This window comes from Herpailurus yagouaroundi, unplaced genomic scaffold (genome assembly GCF_014898765.1).
Source record: "Herpailurus yagouaroundi ecotype Mexico unplaced genomic scaffold, PumYag 100, whole genome shotgun sequence".
Classification (NCBI taxonomy): domain Eukaryota; kingdom Metazoa; phylum Chordata; class Mammalia; order Carnivora; family Felidae; genus Herpailurus; species Herpailurus yagouaroundi.
Window position 1 is genome coordinate 66,435,956 of NW_024412391.1, and position 24,924 is coordinate 66,460,879.

The following is a 24,924-nucleotide window of genomic DNA, read 5'->3' on the forward strand; positions in this document are numbered from 1 at the left end:
TATAACTTCACTCATATGAGGACTTTAAGAAACAAAACAGATGAACATAAGGGAAGGGAAGCAAAAATAATATAAAAACAGGGAGGGGGACGAAACATAAGAGACTCTTAAATATAGAGAACAAACAGAAGGTTGCTGGAGTGGTGGTGGGAGGGGGGATGGGCTAAATGGGTAAGGGGCATTAAGGAATCAATCTACTCCTGTAATCATTGTTGCACTATATGCTAACTAACTTGGATGTAAATTAAAAAAAATAAAAAAATAATAATTTTTTTTAAAAAGACAGTGTCTTAAATAAATGATCCAGGAAAAACTGGCCAACTACATGCAAAAGAACGAAGCTGGACTACTTCCTTACACCATAAACAAAAATAAACTCAAAATGGATTAAAGACCTAAATGTGAGACCTGAAACCATGAAACTCCTAGAAGAGAACACAAACAGTAATCTTTGACATTGTTCTACAGAAACATTTTTCTAGACATGTCTCTTCAGGCAAGGGAAACAAAAATAAAAATAAACTATTTGGACTACACCAAAATAAAAAGCTTCTGCACAGCAAAGGAAACCATCAATGAAACAAAAAGGCAACCTACTGAAATGAAAGATGATAATTGAAAATGATCTGATAAGGGTTTTATATCCAAAATATATGTAGAATTTATATAATACCAAAAAAACCCAATTAACCCAATTAAGAAGTGAGCAGAGGACTTAAATAGACATTTTTCAAAAGAAGACATACAGATGGCCAACAGATACATGAGGTTCGACATCACTCATCATCAGGGAAAGGCAAATCAAAACCACAATGAGATAGCAACTTAACACCTGTCAGAACAGCTAGAATCAAAAAGACAAGAAATAACAAGTATTGGCAAGAACTGGAGAAAAAGAAACCTTTGTACACTGTTGGTGGGAGTGCTAACCAATGGAACCACTATGGAAAATAGTATGGACGCACTAAAAAAAATTGAAAATACAAATATCATGTAATCCAGTAATTCTACTACTGGGTATTTATCTAAAGAAAATGAAAATACTAATTACAAAAGATATATGGACCCGTATGTTTTATTGCAGCATTATTTACAATAGCCAAGATATGGAAGCAAACCAAGTGTCCATTGACAGATGAATGGATGAAGAAGTATACATACATACATACATACAATGGGATATTACTCAGCCATAAAAAATGAGATCTTGGCATCTGTGACAACATGGATGGACCTAGAGGGTATTATGCTAAGTGAAAGACAAATACCATATGATTCACTTTCATATGGAATCTAAAAACAAAACAAATGAGCAAAGAAAAAAAGGAGAAATAGACCCATAAACAGGAAATTGGTGGTTGCCCGAGAAGAGGGGAATAGGGAGATGGGCAAAATGGGTGAAGGGGAGTGAGAGGTCCTGACTTTCAGATAAAAACACAATAAAATGGAATGCAGGAAACACTTTGAATTTGGATACAGTGATCAAAAGACCTCTCTTTACATCCTCTCAGATAGGTCTCAAATAATAGGAATGGATACATTATGACAAAACATTAATGAGATGTACTGGCTAGTCACATGAAGGCTGTACCTGTGCAAAAAAATTACAAATATCTTTGGTAGTGTGTACATAACTCTATTACTCAGCCTGATTTCCCTCCTGGGTCCTCTTGTTTGTCTTGGAAAACATGCAAACAAAGAGGTCAAGTGCAGGATCCATCTTAACCCTTAAAGGGGAGAGAGGCAAAGTGAATGGCTTAAGCTTAAAACCCAGGAAGGTGTATTCCCACTGGGTACTCCCCAAGCTGGGTGATTCTATTTACAATCATCTTCCATCTCAACAAAATATCATATGGCATACTTCTGATGGTTGTACTTCATAAATCTTTGGGGTGATTTCTTTTAAATCCAGGTTTCAAAGCACTTCTAAGAAAGAGTCTGTTGTGTCTGTTGTTTAATTACCTGCCTTGATTCCTTTGTCTGATCCAAACTGTTACAAGCAGATAAGCAAGCATATGATGCCAAAGATACAAATGACATGATCTGAACGGCGGAAAGTGGGCCCCACATCTTAACCAGAAATTCACTGCTTAGAGCCCCTGTGAACGTCGAGCACAATATGAATCAACACATGAAGCTTCACTTTCTTTTATTGTTAATCCTTCACTTTCTAGATAGGGAAGATTATTTTGTTATAGCAAAAATAGGATAAAAATGTTCAAAAGAAACCTGGACAGGTGCTGAGACTAAAGCACTCATTAATGCCTTCATGAAATAATCCTATTTCTCAAAATACAGAATGAGAAAATCCTCTATATAGTCACAGTAATGCATAGTAGGAAATCATTACCAGCTAAATGAGAGCTCTAATGTAGAATATGGAGAAAATCAGGTGCTATCTGATTTTCTATCTGAACATTAGAAAGTCTCATTTAGGAATCAATTCTCAGTGCCATCTGTATAAGACAGTCTTAATTTGGCATAACATTATTCTGTCTGTTATACACCTGCTTGTTCCCTGGACTATGAAAGGAAAATAGCAATTTTTCAAGCATAATAATCCTAATATCTTTTTATATAATATAGATATTGAAATTAAAAAAATAAAACTCAGCTATATGCCAGTAGCATGTCAGATATTTCAGAGAATAAGGTACAGTATTCATAACCGCTTGGATTATTTTGGATTATCCGAAACAATTTTGTTGAAACAATGCAAATGGTTTTTTTGAAAGGAATCTTCTTGCAAAGCCATTAAGATAACATGGATATGAAGGTACATTACAGAAAAATACAGGAAGATCCAATGTCATCAATAAGATTCATGCATCTACATTTCTAGATATCACCTGGAGACAGCATCAATTAATCTTTTTTAAGAACCTTAATTTTTTTTAGTCTCTCATGATTATCAATTTTTAAAGAACACATGAAACATTGAATGAAGGGTAAAATTTAGGCTGTTATGGTCATTTTCTTTACCTCAATGATCAACCTGTAAATCACTGAAAATTATAAATTGAAGAACTAACAAAAGTTCTGCATTCGACTCAACGATGATAGTCAAAACCTAATAATATTTATAGTTAATGGCTTAAAAGGGAGAAAAAATAAACTATCCTTCCCCCCAAATTCTAACTAGTTTCTGACATACCAATTATGTTCTAGCAATTGCTTGCTATACCTTTAATCATCATAAATATTTATAACAAGGACAATGTCCTCAGGCTTCTGATTGAGATTTTAAATTGCCCTCTAAGTAATTAACTGCTAAAATTACCCATTTGTCTAAAATTGATATTATGCTAAGAAGCAAACCATTAGTTAATAGTGAATATTTATTTCACAATGTCATGTTGAGAACAGATATATTTTGTGGGCAAAATAGCAAATGATTCTAGAAATTTAGTTAACATTGACAATTTTTGTTATGAGTTTATTTTTTGTTGTGAGTTTACTATTATTTTTTTGTTATGAGTTTACTTCAGTATTTACCAGGAATATACATCAAGAAAGATAAACTTTAACAGATGTTTTGCTGAGAATTAGCATACAATTACTGTAGAATTCCATGCCTTATTATGAAATCACAAATTATGTATCATTCCAGTTGTTCTTTTCTCTTTCATTTTTCATTGATCTATCATGTTTGTAATGCTTAAAATTGTATCTGATTCACATTAAAGAACAATCTCAATTCTTAGGTACATGACATCCCACAGTATTACTGTAAACAAGGATATATGAAATCTAAACAAAAATATTCACATTTTTAGAATCCAAGACAAATGCTTTACATATATTTTTATGCTGCCCAATAATCAAACTAAAAGTCAAAATTGCCAGATTTAGAAACAAAAAGGTCTGATCACTGTACTTTCCTTCTGTTCCCTGTAATGAATATTCAGTATCTACAACATTCCAAACATTTAATGATCTACAAGCTATTTAGGTAAACACAGAGCTTTGGAGTTACTAAAGAATATGCTCTTTTAACATAAAAGTGGATCTCACCTGGTTTTCCCATCTCCTTAAATTTATAAAGAACCATTACAAGGTCTTATTTTAGCTCAACTGTTTTTTTTTTTAAATTAACATCTCAGCCTTATGAACAGCTGTTAACTTAGTAAATATTATTCTTATGCTCTTCATTTTGCATTTATAGATTTAAGTGACAATAAATATCACAACGTGAAAAAAATGCATTAATATATCAAACAGAAATACCTGTGGGACATCTGTCACTATGTCACAGTCAGACTACTTTGAGAATAATTTCACCTGCAGTGCAGATCCTAAATGTAACCCTGGAGGAGGGCATTGTGTCTAAGCAGGTGAAGAAAAGCCAGTGCATAATTAGGTGAGTGGCCTCCCATGGAAACCAACATGGTAATAAGGGCCGTCTGCTTCCGTGCATGGCAATTCAGATGCCAAAACACAGGCATTAACAAGCTGCATTCTATTTTTTAACTTCCCACACCCTCAGAGAAGATAAGAGTACTATCTTCAATATGAAAATGATGATAAAACTATGTGACTGAGTGCATATAAAGCTAAATAATAAGCTACTTACAGTAATTTAATGTATTAATCATGTAGTGTAGGGAGAAGAACATTGGACAGAGTCAAAAAACCTTTTCTAGGATACTAATCCTGGAAGGAGCTTGCCTGGCTATAGCAGAATCACTCAGAGGTATTTTTCCTTTTTAATTTTACCAACATTAACATTTAAAATTATTATGACTATGTAAATATTATTTAGACCTGAGCCATTTAGTTTACTATGAATACTTTTACCCCCACCCCCACCCCCACACAATAATTTGGTTTTCCTGGTGTTACTGATGATCTAGTTCTTTTGTTTATTGGTTTGTTTTCCTTTGGTTAGTTTTCTTTGCAGTTAGTGCTAATTCAACACCAAACTCTTTTCCCATCTCATAAATCTTCTCAAACACATTAGGTATTTCACCTAACAATTTCCTCTTCTTGGAAATCTCTCCTGGAAACCCCTGACCTGCTCCAACTGGACCGGTGGATTACTCTCCCAGACTAATGCATAACTGTCATCCTGGGATTCTTTTCAGCATTGTCCTGAAAACCTCCTGCATCTCTCTCTGTGGTAGCCTCTGTTTCTTGGTTTCTTTGTCTTCTCTGCCTTGGTTTATACCCTGAATTCTAGTGGAGTACATCCTCAAGTAGCTTCCTGAGAAAGGATGCACAGTGGGCATTATGTTCAACTTTTTGAATATCTGAAAATAATTACTTTACCTTCACAATTGATAGTTTGTATAGAATACTAGGTTGAGAGAATAATTTTATTTATTTATTTTTTTTAAGTAAGCTCTAAACTCAATATAGGGCTTGAAATCATGATCATGAGATCAAGAGTCACATGCTCTACTGACTGAGCCAGCCAGGCTCCCTGAGGGAATAATTTTAAATACGAACTTTCAAGCCACTGTCCCACTGCTGTCTCCCTTCCAGTGTTGCTGCTGAAAAGGTTAAGGCCACTATAATTCTATCACAGTAAAGCCGTTTCCTTTTGTAGGATTTTTCTTCAAAACCAGCGTTCTAAAATTTTGAAATAAGGAATCTTATTGTCAGTCTATTTTCATTAAATATTATGGGCATTTAATGGACCCTCTTAATCTTGAAATTCACATCCTCCACAGCTGGAAAAAGTGTAGTTGAATGACTATTACTTTGATGATTCCTCCTGCATATTTTCTCCAATTATTCAGAGGTTGGATCCCCTGGACTGGACTTCTAATTTTTTTTTGATACTTTCTTTCTCATTTTTCAGATCTGTGCTTTATACTCTATTTTCTGGAAAACTTCTTTACCTTTATCACCCATGTTTTTTTGTTATTTTTTATGTCTTTTATCATATTTGTTTAAGGCTTATGTTTGAGAGGCAGAGAGAGTGTGTGCATGCATGCAAGTGGAGGAGGGGCAGAAACAGAGGGAGACAGGATCCAAAGCTGGTTCTGCACTACCAGCACAGAGTGCAACACAGGGTTCAAACTCATAAACTGTGAGATCATGACCTGAGCCAAAATCAAGAGGCAGACGCTCAGCTGATGGAACCACTCAGGCACCACTCTGTCATCATATTGTTAATTTCTAAAGCAACCTTCTGTTCACTAAGTTCCTTTTTTAAAAAAATAACTTATCATTCTTATTTTATAGATATACTATAGTTCTTCTTCTACATCTTTGAGAGTATTAATAATTTTTTGATGTCTTCTTTACAATCTTTCTCTAATTTAATGCACACAACTTTGCTTCCTCCAAGTTACTTATGTCAAAGGAGGTCTTTGCTGTAGAGTTGCCTGGATTCTTTAGGTCTGTTCTCTTGGACTGATCAGATTCTTCACAAAAGACACTTCCAATTTTCAACCTTGAAGCATGGGTCTGACACTTATTTTTTGAAGCACCACAGGCCAGACCCTGTCTCTCATGCTCTTCCCCATCCCCACCTACTGGCCCAGCCCCTGTCCACAGTGATCACCCCACTGGCAGAGTGAAGAGCAGCAGAGGCAGGCTGTAAGTCTGTGAGAGGGTGACATGCCAGGGTTGTTAGCTAGCACACATGTCCTCCACAGGTAAAGCCATGCAGGGTCACAGGGAGAGCAAGGGGACACTGTGGATCATGGGAGGCAACCTGGGCTCTCAGCACTGGGTCTGAGCAAATGCCCACCTCTTCCTACTTAAAGGAATTTTTAAATATTATTCTGAATTTGGAAGAGAGGAGAGAATATTTATACATTTAAAGCTTTGCAGGTGACTCTGCCATGGAGCCAAGTTTGAAGACCTTTAAATGACTACTGATGTTTCCCGTACACGTAAATATTTCGAGAAGTAAGATTGTCCAGTACATTCTGGCAAATCCTCAAGGAGCCGAGATTTCTTTTTTTTTTTTAATTAATTAATTAATTTATTTATTTATTTTTCAATGTATGAAATTTATTGTCAAATTGGTTTCCATACAACACCCAGTGCTCATCCCAAAAGGTGCCCTCCTCAATACCCATCACCCACCCTTCCCTCCCTCCCACCCCCCATCAACCCTCAGTTTGTTCTCAGTTTTTAAGAGTCTCTTATGCTTTGAAGGAGCTGAGATTTCAATAGCTATGTGTAAAGGGATACTATACATCAATACATTTTGCTGACTTTCAGTTATTCAAAATGGTATAAGAAGAGGTAAATCACATTACAGGCAAAAATGTAGTGAGGCATCAATCTGTGATCACATCAAGCAACTTCTGAGTATATATAATTCCTGCTCTATATGACTAATATCCAGACTCACTGTGTATGTTCCGTCCAATTTCTGTGACATTATTTCTATTCTGACTGCACAATGAATACACCATTAAGTTTCTCACCACAGCCTAGGAAGGCACTAACTATTAAACCATGTTTACTGCCATGGCACAACAAGGGCTGGGAATAGGTAGCAAACACTAGGTATTTGAAGAACAACGAATGACCATGGAATAAAAGAAAAGCTTGCAAAACTTGGATAAGAGTTGTTGAAACATGATTTCAAGTACATACTAGTTGCTGAAAAACGGCAACCTAGAAGTCAAGTTCCTCGAGACCACTAGGAGATAAAGGAAAAATAAAATGTGATGGAAAAAGCAGAACTTACAAATGCCACAAAAATTACCAGTGACACTGGCCTGAGTATGGTGAACATGGTGATGCTTTGTGGAATAAGCTTTTTTCTTTGTTTCACCAACAAAAATTTCCACCAATACTTAGCTCATAACTAATGACACACAGAGGGTTGATAAGAAAACCAAGCAAGAATAATAAAAATCCAGTGATGTCATGGTTCTTTTTGAAAAGGTTCAGTCAGCTCTTTAATCTCAATCTTGTCACTAAACTTGGAAGTCAAGAAGTCAAAGTTTGCTCAGAGTAGCTGTTGATTTTCACTGAGATTGGCAAGCTCAGCCCCCTAGAGCTGAGCCCCCTGGGTCCCCTAGAGCTGAAGGTCTCACTAATTGGGTTCTCTACAGATCCCCAGGGTTAAAGTAGGAAACAAGAGTAAGGATGTATTGTACTATTGGTTTTGAACCTAATCATCCCTAAGAAGAGAACATTTAATGTGTAAATAAGAGAACTTAGAATGTTTCAATGTTTAGGAAAAAAATCAAAATTATGTTCATGTTATGATATTAATATTTGGAGTTGGACTTAAACATGGCCAAGATTGATGAAACAAGTCTTTCCATCTGTTAAAATTTCTTCCCCAATTTAAGACTAAATAATTGTTTATGTCAATGGATATTGATTTTGAAGAAAAATGAACAAAGAATTTAAATTATTTATCTATCATAAATATCTAAGATAAATTATTTATCTATCAATAAAACAAAAACAACAAAAAAAGAGCTATATGAAACAACAGACTATATTGATTCTATTACTTATTCTATTATTTGTCTAAAACCATATTGATTCTATTATTTGTCTAAAACACAATGCTATTTCAGAATTGCTACAAGTTCCTGCATTTTAAAATTATACAACATAGGGGTGCCTGGATGGCTCAGAGATGAGCGTCTACCTTCGGCTCAGGTCATGATCTCACAATCAGAGCTTACGTTGGGCTCTGTGCTGACAGTTCAGAGCCTGGAGCCTCCTTCAGATTCTCCCTCTCTCTCGCCCCTCCCCCCAGTCACACTCTGTCTCCCACTGTCTCTCAAAAATGAATAAACGTTAAAAAAATTTTTTAATTAAAAAAGTTATACAACATAACTGGCCACCATAAAAATCATCATTAATACCACAAATATTAACAATCACCTACAACGTATTAAAAATAAGAAAATCAACATTAGAAAAATAGGTAATATATAAGAACAGGCAATGTAATTACAAATAGTCAAGATCTTAACATGTGAAAAGATACTTGATGTCACTAGCAGCCAAGAAAACACTAACATAAAAGGTATTCCAATTTTACTTATCAGAATGGCAAAAAATAAAATGATTGGTTATGGTCAATGCTCATGAGAGTAAAGAAAAACAGTCCTCCTATAATTTACAAACTTGCGGGCAAATGTTCCAGTCAAATTCATTAAAACTGAAATCTTGTCTCTTAGTAAAGAAAATCTATTAACTAGATATATAAAAGAAGTAAGAATGTAAAGGTTTCATACTATTATTTACCCTAGAATTCATTACAATAGCAACATTCTAGAAACAAGCCAAGATCCATGAATAAGAAACAGTTGAAAATTATGGTTTTTTCATACTATGGACTCATATGCAGTTTTCAGGAAGATTAAACTACAATCATACATTGATTTTAAAGGATATCCATGATACATATTTTAAAAAGACATACAATAACATGTTATTTTTATAGAGCAAAGTAAACACACACAAAATACCATACGTGCATATATATTTTTATAAGCAAAGAGAAAAGTACAAAAGAAACATGCCTGCTGCAAAGAGCGGTGTCAATAGATAATGCCTAGGAAGAAATGGGCAGAATTTTTCTTTACATACATCCATATCACTCCATTGATTCTCAGGATCATGAAAGGTAGTCATTTGAATTACAGAATGTGAGCACATCATTAAACCTTCATATATAACTTTGGTATCTTCTGACGCTCTCACAGATGTCAAGAAAGAATCTCCTATTTGAAGCATGAAATTTTGAAAATTTCCAAGATGGGTGCTAGGTCAGATGTTAGAAAAACTTACTTCTTTTGACACACAGCAATCCAATTTGTAATAAAAGAAATGAAGAAGAGCAGTAGGAAACTGTCATCTGTTTGTACATACAAATAAAAAAATATGTACTATGAACCCACCATAACGTTTTGGATCATAGTATTTTGTACTGAAACTTACTGATACGTTAGTATGAAGTTCTAAGGGAGAGCTACCTGAAACTCTCTTCTCTTAAAAACAGTGTTAAAATAGCATTCCAGTGGATCTCACTTATTATTAGCATGAAACAAAAATAGAATTAAATCTAAATAATAATATTCCAGTGAAAAGACTTAATGTTTAAACATAGTTTCCAATCACTCAAGAGAGCACTAACCATGGTTTACTTCAATATCACTTCTCTTTACACAACAATTTTTTTAAGTTATGGTAGAGAGATTAGACTTTGATGAAAAAAAATACACATGAAGAATGCTAACCGCTGGCTTAAAAAGATCTTTTCCTACCTTCACATTATCTGGATGCAGCCCCCCAGGGTGCTTGTCCATGTACTGACATAAATCAGTGTGCTGGAAGAAAAAGGGGAAAATGTATTAACATCCCTCTGGCAATAACATGATGAATCAATATTTTTCTACTTCAAAGTCACTACTGCCTTCTGAACAAAGCAAATATAAGACAAGTGGGTGGATTTTTTCTTTGTATGTAGCCGAATGCTTCTCCGCCCTCTCGTTTTTAACCACAATTGAATCATTACCTTTATCTTTAGGCTCTGTTTTGTATTACACATATCTGTGTATTAGAAGGTATCCATGTCCACAATTTAAGTGCCTAATTTCCTCCTCATTGAAAATATATTTTTTAGCAAAACAAAACAAAACAAAACTTAACTGTAAATATGGGTACCATACCTGAAAAAAACTAAACCAAAACACATACACATAACACACACTAAACCAATTACATTGCCAATTATCTTGTATTTTTCAAGTGCAAATGCAGGTTATGATTATTTATTTTGTATGAGATGAGAATACTACAAATATATCATTCTAGCAAAATTAATCACTATTTACTTAAAATTCTCATAAGTATATTCATTAAAAAATAATTTTCAGGTTTCCAGAACTCCTGAATGTATCTGCCAAAATATATTTTTAAATGAATAGAAACACTTTCAAAATTATAAATTAAGACAAATATATCAGGTATAACTTTTTTTTAAGTTTTTATTTAAATTCCACTTAGTTAACACAGAGGGTAGTATTAGTCTCGTGTAGAGTTTTAGTGATTCAACCTTTACACAAAACAGCCATGCTTATCACAGCATGTAACTTAAAAGGAATATCTCTAAGTAACATTTTTTGCTGTTACTCTTTTAAAAATATCCCCAGCTCAATTTGCCTACAACTGTATTTATTTTCATCTTAATGCTTCTTATGTTTATATAATGAATTATATAGAAATTTGAAAAAACATGTAGAGTTGCTATTCCAATTTTTTTTCTCTTCTTAGAGGGTACTATAAGATTTATAACATTGAAACATTTTATCATTCTGGAAAAGCCACTGAACATGAGTATTTATGGCCTATTATCAAGCTTCAATTATTGAAGAATTTAGAGTTTATGTTATATTCAAGAATCTTGCTACAGTCATGGTAACAGGTCAGACTCCTTTATTGCATGCCAGGTTGGTACTGCTGAGGATACAGAACAAAATTAGCATGCATTGATTATTCACTGTGCACTTCTTGAGCCTTTCTTGTGTTCCAGGCACTACACTAGTCACTAAAGACACAGAATTAAATTAAACAGTTGCAAAAAGAAAAAACAAAAACAAAAGCAAAAGCAAAAAAAAACCCCAAAAAAACCAAAAAACAAAAAACAAAACAAAACAAAAAAACCCAGACATGCCGATAATTACAATAAAGTATGTTATATATTATTTTAAGAACAGTACTGGGTAATGTTTGAGGGCATAGTAAGGGGAATTTATTGTGGTGTAGAGACTTTGGAAAAGTCTCTCAAAGAAGTTACACTTGAATAGAGAATGAAAGAAGCCAACTGAAGGGCAACAGGACAGAAGAAATGCTCTTAGATATGTTCTAAGACAATATTGCCTTTATCTTAGACCACACCAAAGGTGTTTAGCTTCCAAATCAAAGTCAAACTCCATGAGGACAGAAACTATGTTTAATTTGGAAATTATTGCCTCTTTGGCCCAACAAAATGTCAAACACAGAGAAGAGCTTAATACAGGTGGAAATAGTTTTACATATAGTATAGCTTACTTAAAAAATACTCTAAAAGATAATTATGAGTTCCATGGAGTTTTTCCTGAGTGACTATATAAAAGTTTGATATCATGCATTTACCAAACTGAGGAATGAATTCTGGTTCCCAAATTGCCATTCTGTAACTCCATATTGTTAATTCCTCTCTCCTTTCGAATATGGCTAACACCTCCCTTAAAGAAGACTTCTGAAGAACAAATAAAATAGTACATGAGATAGGGGCACCTGGGTGGCTCAGCTGGTTGAGCGACTGACTTCAGCTCAGGTCATGATCTCACAGTTTGTGAGCTTGAGCCCCGCGTCGGACTCTGTGCTGACAGCTCAGAGCCTGGAGCCTGCTTCGGATTCTGTGTCTCCCTCTCTCTCTCTGCCCCTCCCCTACTCATGCTCTGTCTCTCCCTGTCTCAGAAATAAATAGACATTAAAAAAAATAGTACATGAGAAAGTACTTTTCACCTATAAAATGATATACAAAAATAAGGTATCATTTAAAATATTGCCCATTATATAACAGAATCCACAGAGGAAGAACTGTATCTAATTTGTTCACTGCTTCACACACAACAAAAAAAATGATAAATAGAAAGCATATCAATAATTATATATCCATGACATGTTAAAAATTCCTAATAAAAAATATAAAATCTCAGGCGCCTGGGTGGCTCAGTCAGTTGGGCATCTGACTTCTGCTCAGGTCATGATTTCACAGCTCATGAGTTTGAGCCCCGCATCAGGCTCTGTGCTGACAGCTTGGAGCCTGGAGCCTGCTTTGGATTCTGTCTCCCTCTCTCTCTGCTCCTCCCTTGCTCATACTCTGTCTCTCTCTCCTTCAAAAATAAATAAATATTAAACATTTTTTTAAATGTAAAATCTCAGTTTACAAAACAAGAAAATCCAATTCATGTTATTTCCAAGATATAATCTAGAAACCATAAGCAACAAAAACTTTGAAAATAAAAAATGCTATGTTTTATTTTATACTTCATACTTACATATTTATATTGTTATTTATACGGATAATATTAATAAAAAAGAATAATCATACCAATGTAAATATCAGACATAATAGAATTCAAGGAAAATGTATTAAACATTATGTACTTAACAACATGGCATACCAATATATACCAAAAGTTGGTAAAAATAAAAGAAGAAACTGATAATTTCACAAAATCTTCAGGGGCTTAGCTTACTTAGTTCAAGGATCAACAAACAGAATTTACCAGAAAAAAAAAAGGAAGGTTATAAGGAATATGAATAACACAATTAAATAGCGTGTTTACTTTTGTGCCCAGTAAACTCATGCTACACGTTTTTTAAATAAGAATGGCATACTCAAAAACTTAATGTATTAGACACAGATAAAGACTTAAAAGTTAGAAAGCAGAAGTCATATTCTCTTCCCACAACTAAATAAAATTAACATCAAAATGTACTGTATTTCATCAACCCTATGACCTACAATTCTTTTTTATCTCTGACATTGGAACAATAGCATGAATCTCCTATTTTCCAGGCAGTATTTGGACTACAGTTGTCATTGCCTGTGTTAGAGCAAACTTTTTAGTTTGCTTTATTTGAGGAATTATTTGTAACTCTGATGGCATGGGTCATCAACAAGAAATGTAAGGACCATCTGAGGGTAAAATATGGAAGCATGAGATGTAACTGTTATCCTCGGATGGTCCTTACATTTCTTGTAAACCATTTATTAAAAAATTTCAGGTAAGATTTTATGAAAAGTGCCAAAATTAATATCTGTAGGGCTCTTTTAGTGGGCATGAAAAACTCTGATAAGAAAGCACTAAATCACAGTTTAATTGAGCATTTTTATCTTTCTTCCTAGTACATCAAGGAATGTTTCTTCTAGTCAATGGGGTCTTACGTTCCATGACAGCAGGGATAAAATAAAAATGGAGAAAATCAGTTAAAGGGAGAGAATAAGAAAAGGAGGAACAAAGAAAATCTATTTTTCTAGAAATTAAAAAAAAAATTAAAAAACCCCAAAATGTTTAAATTATTTAAAAATGAAAGATAGTGAGATACAACATAAATTTCAAAGCAATGGAAAATGGCCAGAGTATTACTGAACAGGGTCAGGGACATTTAAACCTTTGCCCAAAGCAATCTACATATTCAATGCAATCCCTATCAAAATAACACCAGTATTCTTCACAGAGCTAAAAAGAACAATCCTAAAATTTATATGGAACCAAAAAAGACCCCAAACAGCCAAAGCAATCTTGGAAAAGAAAACCAAAGCTAGAGGCATCACAATCCTAGACTTCAAGCTGTATTACAAAGCTGTAATCATCCAGACAGTATGTACTGGCACAAAAACAGACACTCAGATCAATGGAACAGAATACAGAATCCAGAAATGGATCCACAAACGTATGGTCAACTCATCTTTGACAAAGCAGAAAAGAATATTCAATGGAATAAAGGCAATCTCTTCAGCAACCGGTGCTGGGAAAACTGGATGACGACATGCAGAAGAATGAACCTGGACCACTTTCTTACACCATATACAAAAATACTCAAAATGGATGAAAGACCTAAACCCAAGACAGGAAAAATCAAAATCCTTGAGGAGAAAGAAGGCAACAATCTCTTTGACCTTGGCCGCAGCAACTTCTTATTCAACATGTCTCCGGAGGCAAGGGAAACAAAAGCAAAAATGAACTATTGGGACCTCATCAAACTAAAGAGCTTCTACACAGCAAAGGAAACAATCAGCAAAATTAAAAGGCAACTGACAGAATGGGAGAAGATATTTGCAAATGACATATCAGATAAAAGGTTAGTATCAAAAATCTATAAAGTACTTATCAAACTCAACACCCCCCCAAAAAAATTATCTAGTGAAGAAATGGACAAAATACATGAATAGACACTTCTCCAAAGAAGACATACAGATGGCCAACAGACACATGAAAAAATGCTCAACATCACTCATCATCCGGGAAATACAACATAAGTAAATCTATTAATGTGAACTTCTAAAATTAACAAAAAAGTGGAATGGTGTAGGGTACAAAATTTTCACAGTATTATATATCTGACATTTAGATTTAATGCTAATTTTGTATAAATAAGATTTATTACATGCTGATTTTGCATAATAAATAAGACAAGGTCTCTGCTCTCATAAAGCTTATATTCTGTGGATTGTACATACTTGTGAATTATTTTAATTTTTTTCCAAAAGACATATTCAAGCTTGTTGCTTAAAATGTTAAAAATTCCACATGAGTGAAATCATACAGTATTTGTTTTTCTCTGACTTATTTTGGTTAGCATAATACTCTCTAGCTCCTTCCATGTAGTTGCAAATGGCCAACTATATCTCACAATAGATATATGTATCTTACAACTTCTTTATCCATTCATCAGTAGATGGAATTTAAGAAACAAAACATGAACACAGTGGGAAACAACAGAGAGAGGCAAATCATAAAACAGACTCTTACCTATGGAGAATGACCTGAGGGTTGCTGAAAGGGAGGTGGGTGGGAAGATGGGTAAAATAGGTGATGGGGATCAAGGATGAGCACTGGGTGTAATAAGTACATGATGAATCACTAAAATCTATACCTGAAACTAATATTATACTGTATGTTAACCAATGGGAATTTAAATAAAAACTTGGAATAAAAATAAATAAATAAAGCTAAAAAACAAACAAACAAACAAACAAACAAACCAACCTGAGGAAGGAAACATATCAGGAGTGGGGGGAAAATATTCCTGATCCTCAACATACACAGATATCCTTCTAAGTATATAACCAATGACATTAGCATTATGAATTGCAGGGAGGAGGCTTCTCCAAAATGAAGTGTTGGGAAACTTTTTACATTTATTCATTTAAATTCAACTTAGTTAACATGCAGTGTAGTATTGGTTTCATAAAGAATTTTCCAAACCTTCTAAATTTCAAAACTCGTATTTCCTTAGATGTATGGCATCAAAATGTGTGTGTGTCTGCATATATATCACATGCATATACACATGGCTGTCTAGCTGTATAACCTTGGGTAGGTTAGATAACCTCTATATATCAGAATCTTCTTGTGTATAATGAGAATTATCCTAATACACCTACCTCAAATGGATAATATGAAAATTAATGATTAAAAATCATAATGGTTTCAGAATACTACCCAGCACATAGTAGATGCTACAGATGGTGATGATGATGATGATGATGACGATGATGATGATGATGATGATGATGATGATGATTTTATGTGGTGTGTTTACAATAGTGGGGGTTTGGGGAGGATTACAATTAAAAATGGAATGATAAATACGGTCAGAAAACTGGAACTCCTAGGGGTAGCACTGCATCCTTATTATGTTCTTCCTGTCTATTTAACCAGACATTCCTATTCACACTCCACCACTCTCTATACACAGGCAGTGAGACTACATCTAGCCAATATGCAATGAACCTCAGACTGCTCTGGGTGATCAGGGGCAAGACTCTGCAGAATCTTGGATGGAAAAAGAAAGAAGAGATAGTACAAGGTACCACTTTGTACCTTAGCAAACTTCTGTTCTACCTGCATTAAAAATGGTTTATCCACGGGATACAGGTGTGCTGTTTCGAAGGGACACATGCACCCCCATGTTTATAGCAGCACTATCAACAATAGCCAAAGTATGGAAAGGGCCCAAATGTCCATCGATGGATGAATGGATAAAGAAAATGTGGTATATACATACAGTGGAGTATTACTCACAATCAAAAAGAATGAAATCTTGCCATTTGCAACTACGTGGATGGAACTGGAGGGTGTTATGCTAAGTGAAATTAGTCAGAGAAAGACACATATCATATGACTTCACTCATATGAGGACTTTAAGAGACAAAACAGATGAACATAAGGGAACGGAAATAAAAATAATATAAAAACAGGGAGGGGGACAAAACAGAAGAGACTCATAAATATGGAGAACAAACTGAGGGTTGCTGGAGGGGTTATAGGAGGGGGGTGGGCTAAATGGGTAAGGGGCATTAAGGAATCTAGTCCTGAAATCATTGTTTCACTATATGCTAATTTGGATGTAAATTTTAAAAAATAAAAAAGAAAATTTTAAAAAAAGAAAAAAGAAAAAGTCATTTCTTCTCTCTCTCCCTACCCCTCCCTCCCTCCCTCTCTCTGTTTTAATACATAGTATCATGCTTGGATCTTCATTAGATGTGCCTAACTTACAAATTTCATTACATCTCTTCTTTCTCATTTCTCTCTTTAGTTCCACCCATTGGATTATAGGACTCTAATCTTTGCACTGGTCCAGAAATACAATACTAAAGTTAACAATAATGCTAGAAGGTACTTCTTTGTCATTCCATTTTTTAAAGTCATCCTAGGTTTAAAGAGAAGGCTCTTATGGCATATGACCAACAGATCAGTATCCCCTGATGAGACACGGATAATCTCAGATTCATCTGGCTTTATCTCTGGCTATTTCTTATTCTGATACTAAAAGAAGCAGGTCACTTAGACTAGATGCCTGGTGAATGAAGATTACACAAATTCCTCTTCACCCTCCCTTCTCTATCTTGGCTCTTGGCTGACACTCCTCCTTCCCTCACTACATTATGCCTCACCTCATGTTGCAACACCTCCCTCTATTCAATCCATCACTGCTGCTGTTCTTCAGGGTAATGCCTTTAGAAGCACTTGTGTTTGATAGGTGTATACCTGAATACCTAAGAACACTTCATCAATCTTCCATGTAGTGGATGGTTTTAAATGAAGCTACCAAGTATGGCTAGACTTACAGACCAAGCAGGAGACACAGTGAGAGCAGAAAAGGCTCCAAAGGCTCAGTCCCCACACTAGCATATATTTCTTTCAAAATGAGTTTCCTCCTTCCTCAATGTCAATTACCCATCAGGTACCATTTACTTGGTTATTAACATAGGCGTCTCTGGGAAAACATAGCTGAAATCCTAACACCCTGAACAATAAATGCTCTCTGTAAAGGAGTTTGCCATTTTTGTAATTTGGGTTTTCCCATACTGATTTGATTACTTGGTGGCTGGATCACTTTAGAAGGCAGGAGAAAAATCTCCCTTTATAAAAAGGCAGGATATAGGAAGACCACAACAAATTGGAAAGACTTTTTATTCATAAGCACTTTGACACAGTAGAGCCTCTATTAATTTCAATCATATGTAGACCTGGGAACTGCATCACTAGCAGCCATGAGATTTAAAGGGAAAGACATGAAAGAAAACTACAAAGATAAATTATGGATATAACGACCATTTCAAAACAGGCCCAAGTGGAGAAGAGACCTTTAAAAGAGGACAGGGAAGAGAGGCCAGCCAGAAGAAAAGACGAGAAACAAGCTAGAGTATGAAACTCAGCTCTTCATATTTTCCACTCTCCAGCCCTTACTCTGTTTGAAACTGACTTTGGCTTAGGAGAAAGCAGCACTATCCCTCCACTGAGATCCACTGGGAAAAAGGTTCTCTGGAAACCACAAACTCAGACACTTCTTGCACATGAAATGTTACCTATTCCAGGGCAGAAACAAGTACAAGTCAACTGTGAAGTAGGCCTCACCATTCAGTATGTGCTTACGTTTCATTTTAAACAACATATTAGCCATGAAGTGGGGTCTTCCAATTGCTAGATTCTCAAATAATCAAGACATCGAGTCCTTCAGAGAAATTATGTTTTAGCATTAGCACTGGCTTTCAGACTGAGCTTTCCTCCTCAAAAAGGAATCCAAATAAAGCCCCTTCCCAAACACATGCATTTGTTTCCATTTTCCTATAATGTTAAGTATAGTGTCCACTATATTTGGCAGCTAATTTTGATTTTCTTCAGAAGCACTGACAAAATATGACGTTGAAAATAGCACAACCCTATTTTTAGCACCTAGGCTAAAAATAAGGAAGTTTTTCCACGGGGATAACCAACAGAAATCCTCATTTTTAAGTTATGTTAAGTTTAGCCTCCACAGCCTTTGCTTCTGTTTCCTTTACTTTTCCATTTTAATAGTGAGAGGAGAGTCGGTATATTTAAGCCTGGCATAATTTTTACAACATTAAAAAAAAAACCTACTTCACAACAGTAAGAATATGAAAAGATTCCATAAGATAATGACAACTTCTGAATTTCTTTATTCTTCAGGGATAGGCTTACTTTATGTTTAAATGCCAAGGTTCAGCTATAGTTGTATTTTGAAATTAATGAAAATTTGATTTTATAAAACAAAAAAAGTGAGAAGATGATAAAGAAAAAAGATGGGATTTGTTAACAACTAGTTGATAAACATGTGCAAGTTGGAAGCATAAAAATATAGATAGAGCTCTCCTCTCCCTGACTGTTGATTATTTACGAAGCTCTCCCATCCTCATCAGTCTGATTCTAGACACTCCAATTTCTTCCACGTAAATGACTCATTATAAAGAACCTTTAAATAATACTGACTGGTAAAAGGTCACATTAAAAAAACCCGCAAATTTCAAAGAACAAGAGCAATTATTTCCACTCTTTGGTGATAGTGCATGTGGTCCCCAAATTAATGGCTACAACAGTAACTGCCAGTGTGACCAAGACAATGACTATGGCAGATGTTTACTTGTGATGCTTACTCTATTACTGGCTAATGTCACCTTCATTACCATTGTCCCGTATCTTAAACACACCACAGGCATTCTAACTAAAACCACACTTGAAGGGTAGCTGTGAACTTTGGTAGAACTCACTGTCATTTTAGTTTTTAATCTATTTCACCTGCAGCTCATTAACGTCACGTAATTCACTGGGGAATAGTTGCTGCTGGAGGCAACTGAAGAAAACAGAGAAGTTGAGCCCTCCTTTCTTTTACAGCAATCAATGCCATTCTCCTCTAGCTATAATCTCTGTTTTAATCAGCCTACATTGCTGTAAGAATTAATACATCAAATTACTGAGCAGGTAGTTTCAAACTGCTCTGCTATGAAGTCCACAGGTTTAAATTGACTTTGAAATTGCATTTTCTTCCCATTAAGCTTTATAGTACTCATCTATTTCATTCCCAAATCATAATTAATGAAATTTTAATGCTGCTAGTTCCAACATGTGAGTATCATTCATTAGTGGGAAAAAAATAAAAACATTAACCAACTTTACCTTTAAAACAAAATCACAGCCATTTAAGATGCTTTATAGAGGAAGTCAGTATATACCAAAGGGGCCCATTTTTAAAACAGTGGTTAAAATATAAAACTGTCAGTATTCTCTCAAATGCTATTTAGCCTTTATGCTAATACACTGAAATCCCTTATCTTTAACTACAAAAAAAAAGACATTCATGAACAAGTACAAAAGTGCTATCTCTTCCTTCTGAAGTAGAAATTCTAATTACTACTAGATTATTGTGCCTCAAGTTGCATCATGGGACACGGTATGACAAAAGAGGCAATATGGTCTTTCAATCTATTCCATCATCACCTAAAGATAAGTTCTCAAGTAGAATACTCTCAAATATTCAATTGTTCCTGCACAGAATTATTTTACATATTACAAAGCCTGTTTCTGGGTTATTTTTACTTGGTTTTGAGCCACTTAGGAAATGTTTTAAATTCTATCCAGTAAACCACACGTATTCCCTGGGGAGGGCAGAGATGGCTCACACACACAGTAGTTCAAACTACATAAAAATCCTCCCATAGCTATCACGGTGCTGTGGTTCATTCCTAATTAAGTTCCCTATTTAAAAAATCATATAATGCCTTCTCCTTCTCCTTTCCAGTCATAATAAACCTATATTGGACTTTGCTATCCCATAATTCTGCCTAACTGGTTTCAGTTGCCATTTGTGATTCCAAATTGCATGGGCAGCCCGAGGCTGGTAACTGGAATAGGAAGCATTTCCAACCACATTCCCATCATGTAAAACCAGCAACCTGAAAGATCTTTTAAAACAAAAAACTTACTATTTGACTTCTGGCAATGACACTATGGATGGACAGATTATATAGCTCTATTCAGGCAGTAAGACTGTTGTGAGCCATTCTTCTCTGATAAAAAAAATGCAGACATTCATGCTCTAAGAAATAATTCAAGTGTCTGAAGTAGTTTCAATATTGTAATGGCCTATTCATACATGGAATAAATATCTATATCCATATCTCTAAATCTATAATTTATTTAGTTTATAAAACTTCTAGAATGTATACATTATTTTCCTCTTAAAATTAAATAAATTCAAAGTATAAATTTGGAAAGTTTCAAGAAACTTGGGGCAGAGGGGGTGAGATCTTCCAGAAGTAGAGCATTGTGGTTCTACAGAAGGATATGTTATTCCTGCATCAGAAGAATGTGTAAAATGTTTTCTCTTCCAACAGTAAAGGGAAGAGCTACCAGTATGGTTTATATGTCCTCTGGGAAACCATTCACAAGACTAAACCATATAATAAATTTTAATGGAGTCAAATAGACACTTTAAAAAGATGTTCATATTATTTTGAAGCCAGTTTGATTTTCAAAAGGAAAAATAAAAAGCCAATGGGTATAAAGAATGGAATGCTCTGATCATCCAACATCCTCCAAACTTTGGGGAAAGAAAAAGAGGTTAACAAAGTGGGCCACATAAAATGTTTTGGAGTCAAAGCATGAGATCAAAGAGAAAAGAAGTGAAATAGTTTTCAGGAGTATCAGCTCTGAAAACACCTTCTGGAGCTGCCCTGCTAGAAATAGGGAGATGCTGAAATTATAGGATAAAAGCAACATGAGGGAGAAAAGTTAGATACAGAGAACCAAAATGGAAAAGAGGACAAAAAAAGGGCAATAAAGAGGGAATGGAGGTAAAAGAATCAAAGGTTCAGGTCTGAGACCTTTGCTAGCTGCAAAGCAGGAAAAGGGATTTTTGTCTTAGTTTTTTGTTTTTTAATAATATTGGTTCTAAGAGGTAAGAGTACTGATCATACCAGATGTATGGTTCAAAAAACTTTAGAAATTATACTGTAATAAGCTTCAGGTACATGTTTTTCTAATTTTAAAAACAGTAATTCTGGAACACATAATTCAATGAAAATATTACACAATTATAATTTGCTAAATTGTCACCTGACTTTTTGGCATAAGAAATGAAAATCAAATATACATTTTCCAAATCTTAGAATGAGTAAAGTATTATAAAATGTATTATAACAAATAAAAGCTATTCACTATTTAGGAGCTCAGTGATGACTTTGAGGGAAATAAGAATGAGAGTCAAATAAATGTGACTAATACTCTTCTTTTTCTTACCTAAAATGAAACATTTATAACCTTGTTCATATCACTTGATCCAGTAGTAAAAATATTAGGAGGTTTTCTCCCCTATGGAAACGCAGAGGGATATATTAGAAGTAATGCTATTAAGATTTTATAATGCGAAATACTTTGGAGTTCTTAAATGTGGTTCTTAAATATCTATTTATTTATGAAGCAAGGGTTGTGGGCTATAGAGTCTCAAATAGGGATACATAAAAAACCCTTGAATTAGACAAATGGTTTTAAAAATAAATGTATATTACAAAGGTAGAGCTCATTTAAATCTTCTTGGTTGGTGGAAATACACAGAGTATAAAAGGACAAAGCTTTCAGAGAAAGTCCTGGTTAACAATGAAGTATCTGAAATGTCTATTGGTTATATATGATAAGAAATGCAATTTATATTGCTATTCTTGTAGCACACCTGAAGCATGCAACATTTGCGTGCTTATATAATTATTAAGCACAACTGTAATTATTTCAATATAGTACATAAAGGAGCAAAGTAATTTAGATTTCTCAAGCTCAGTGAGTACAAGTATCACACCAACATTATTTTTTAAATGCAAGTTTTTACCTGAAGACTATGATGCTCTGAAATGCAAGAAACTGAGGAGTAGTAAAATATATTGTTAAAAATCCTGAAAATTGTAAAAGCTTGGTTTCAAGTGGCTCTTTTATTTCTTTAATTATTTTTAATGTATTTATTTAAATTCAAGTTCGTTAACACACATTGTAGCATTGGTTTCAGGAATAGAACCCAGTGATTCATCATTTACATGTAACACCCAGTGCTCATTCTTAAAAGTGCCCTCCTTGTGGGCCTGGGTGGCTCCGTTGGTTAAGTGCCCACCTTCGGCTCAGGTCATGATCTCACACCCCGTGTCTGGCTCTATGCTGACAGCCCAGAGCCTGGAGCCTGCTTCGGATTCTATGTCTCCCTTTGCCTGCTCACACTCCATCTCTCCCTCTCAAAAATAAATAAACACTAAAAAAATTTTTTTCAAGTGCCCTCCTTAATGACCACCACCCATTTAGCCCATTCACCCACTCACCTTCCCTCCAAACCTTCCTCAGTTTGTTCTCTGTACTTAAGAGTCTCTAACGGTTTGCCTCCCTCTATTTATCTTATTTTTTCCTTGCCTTCTTCTATGTTCATCTGCTTTGTTTTCTTAAATCCCACATATGAGTTAAATCATATTTGTCTTTGACTGACTTTCATTATTTTTGATATTGCTCTTTTAATAGCAAAGAATAAGACCTCAGATCACCGAAGGAATGGGGGGAAATCCCAAATTCATGAATCCTCGTATTCTGAGCACTGCCAAAAGTTAAAATGGAACACAAATTCTAAAGTATTTCTTTTTTTCAGGATCTATAGCCAAAAGTCAAACTGCTGATTTATCTGTCATAAAAAAATCTGTCAAAGATCCGATCATCATTTTATTTTTTTCGTCTTTTTTGTTACTGGCTTTGCTCAATTCATGGACAAAGAAAATGTGCTTAATTCTTTGCTATGCATAGCATGAAATTAAAGATACCCTAAAAAAGAACTTTTACTTTTTTTCTTAGTCATTATACACTTGCAGACTTGCCAGGATAATAACTTTCCCAGGAGCCTGACATATTTGGCAGATATAGTTGATGTTTTGAATATGAATCCTGAAACTTCAAGAAGCAAAGACCAACATTACTGCTCCTCATGATATGTTTTAAGCTTTTATGCCAAAATCTAGTTATGTATTCAGTGAATCAGAGCTAAAAATATCTTTTCAATCTCTTGACTTAGTGCAATTTGCCATAAAAGGGTTACTGGAAAGAAATTTCAAGAGAAAGAATAAACTCTCACCAAGTCTGTCTAGGTAGTGGTTTCCTGATGTTGTGGTTGAAAAAACCATTTGAAAGACAGTCTTAGCAAAATGTCAGGGAAGATAATGGTGCTCAAATTTAAAACAATTATGAAAAAAATCAGAAAATCATACTGGAAAAATTTTGGACAAAATATCTAAATGTTTACTTCCAAATAAATTAGCAGGAATTATCATACTCAACACAGGAAGGTGGTTATAATGATTTCTATCAAGAAAAACAGAGCAGAGGGGTGCCTGGGTGGCTCAGTCAGTTGAGTGTCCAACTTTGGCTCAGGTCATGAACTCGCGGGTTGTAGGTTCGAGCCCTACATCCGGCTCTGTGCTGACAGCTCTGAACCTGAAGCCTTCTTCAGATTCTGTGTCTCCCTCTCTTTCTCTCTCTCTCTCTCTCTGCCTATCCCCAACTTGCACTCTGTCCCTCTCTCAAAAATAAATGAACATTAAAAAAAGAAGAAGAAAAACAGAGCAGAAACAATACATGACATGGAAGGTGACCACATTTGTCCTTGATCCTTGACACTATTTATGATATAAAAGCTCATGGTTAAGCAAGGTGATTTAGTGCCCTCACTGATAAAACATGTGGCTTTTAAAAGTTAAAAGGCCAGAACCAAGTATTCAATAATTTGAATTTGTTTTATTAAGAATTATAAATTTATCCAAGATTTAAAATTATATCAAAGAAAAGCATGGGATTTTTATATTAAGACAAAGGGCACATGAATTTTAAAACGTGGATAAACACTGATACATAGCTACATTTATTGATTTGGGAAAATGGTAGAACTTCCGCA

At 34.7% G+C, this 24,924-nt stretch overlaps 1 protein-coding gene across 9 annotated transcripts in view; it reads right to left on the reverse strand.

Moving 5' to 3' along the window:
* Positions 1–24,924, reverse strand: part of CDK14 (cyclin dependent kinase 14) — a 633,016-nt gene that overhangs the window by 307,270 nt on the left and 300,822 nt on the right. For all 9 annotated transcript variants that reach the window (XM_040471560.1, XM_040471565.1, XM_040471562.1 and 6 more), the window contains one exon: positions 10,203–10,265. In XM_040471560.1, the coding sequence (XP_040327494.1) occupies positions 10,203–10,265 (63 nt within the window). The remainder of the gene's footprint in view (positions 1–10,202; positions 10,266–24,924) is intronic.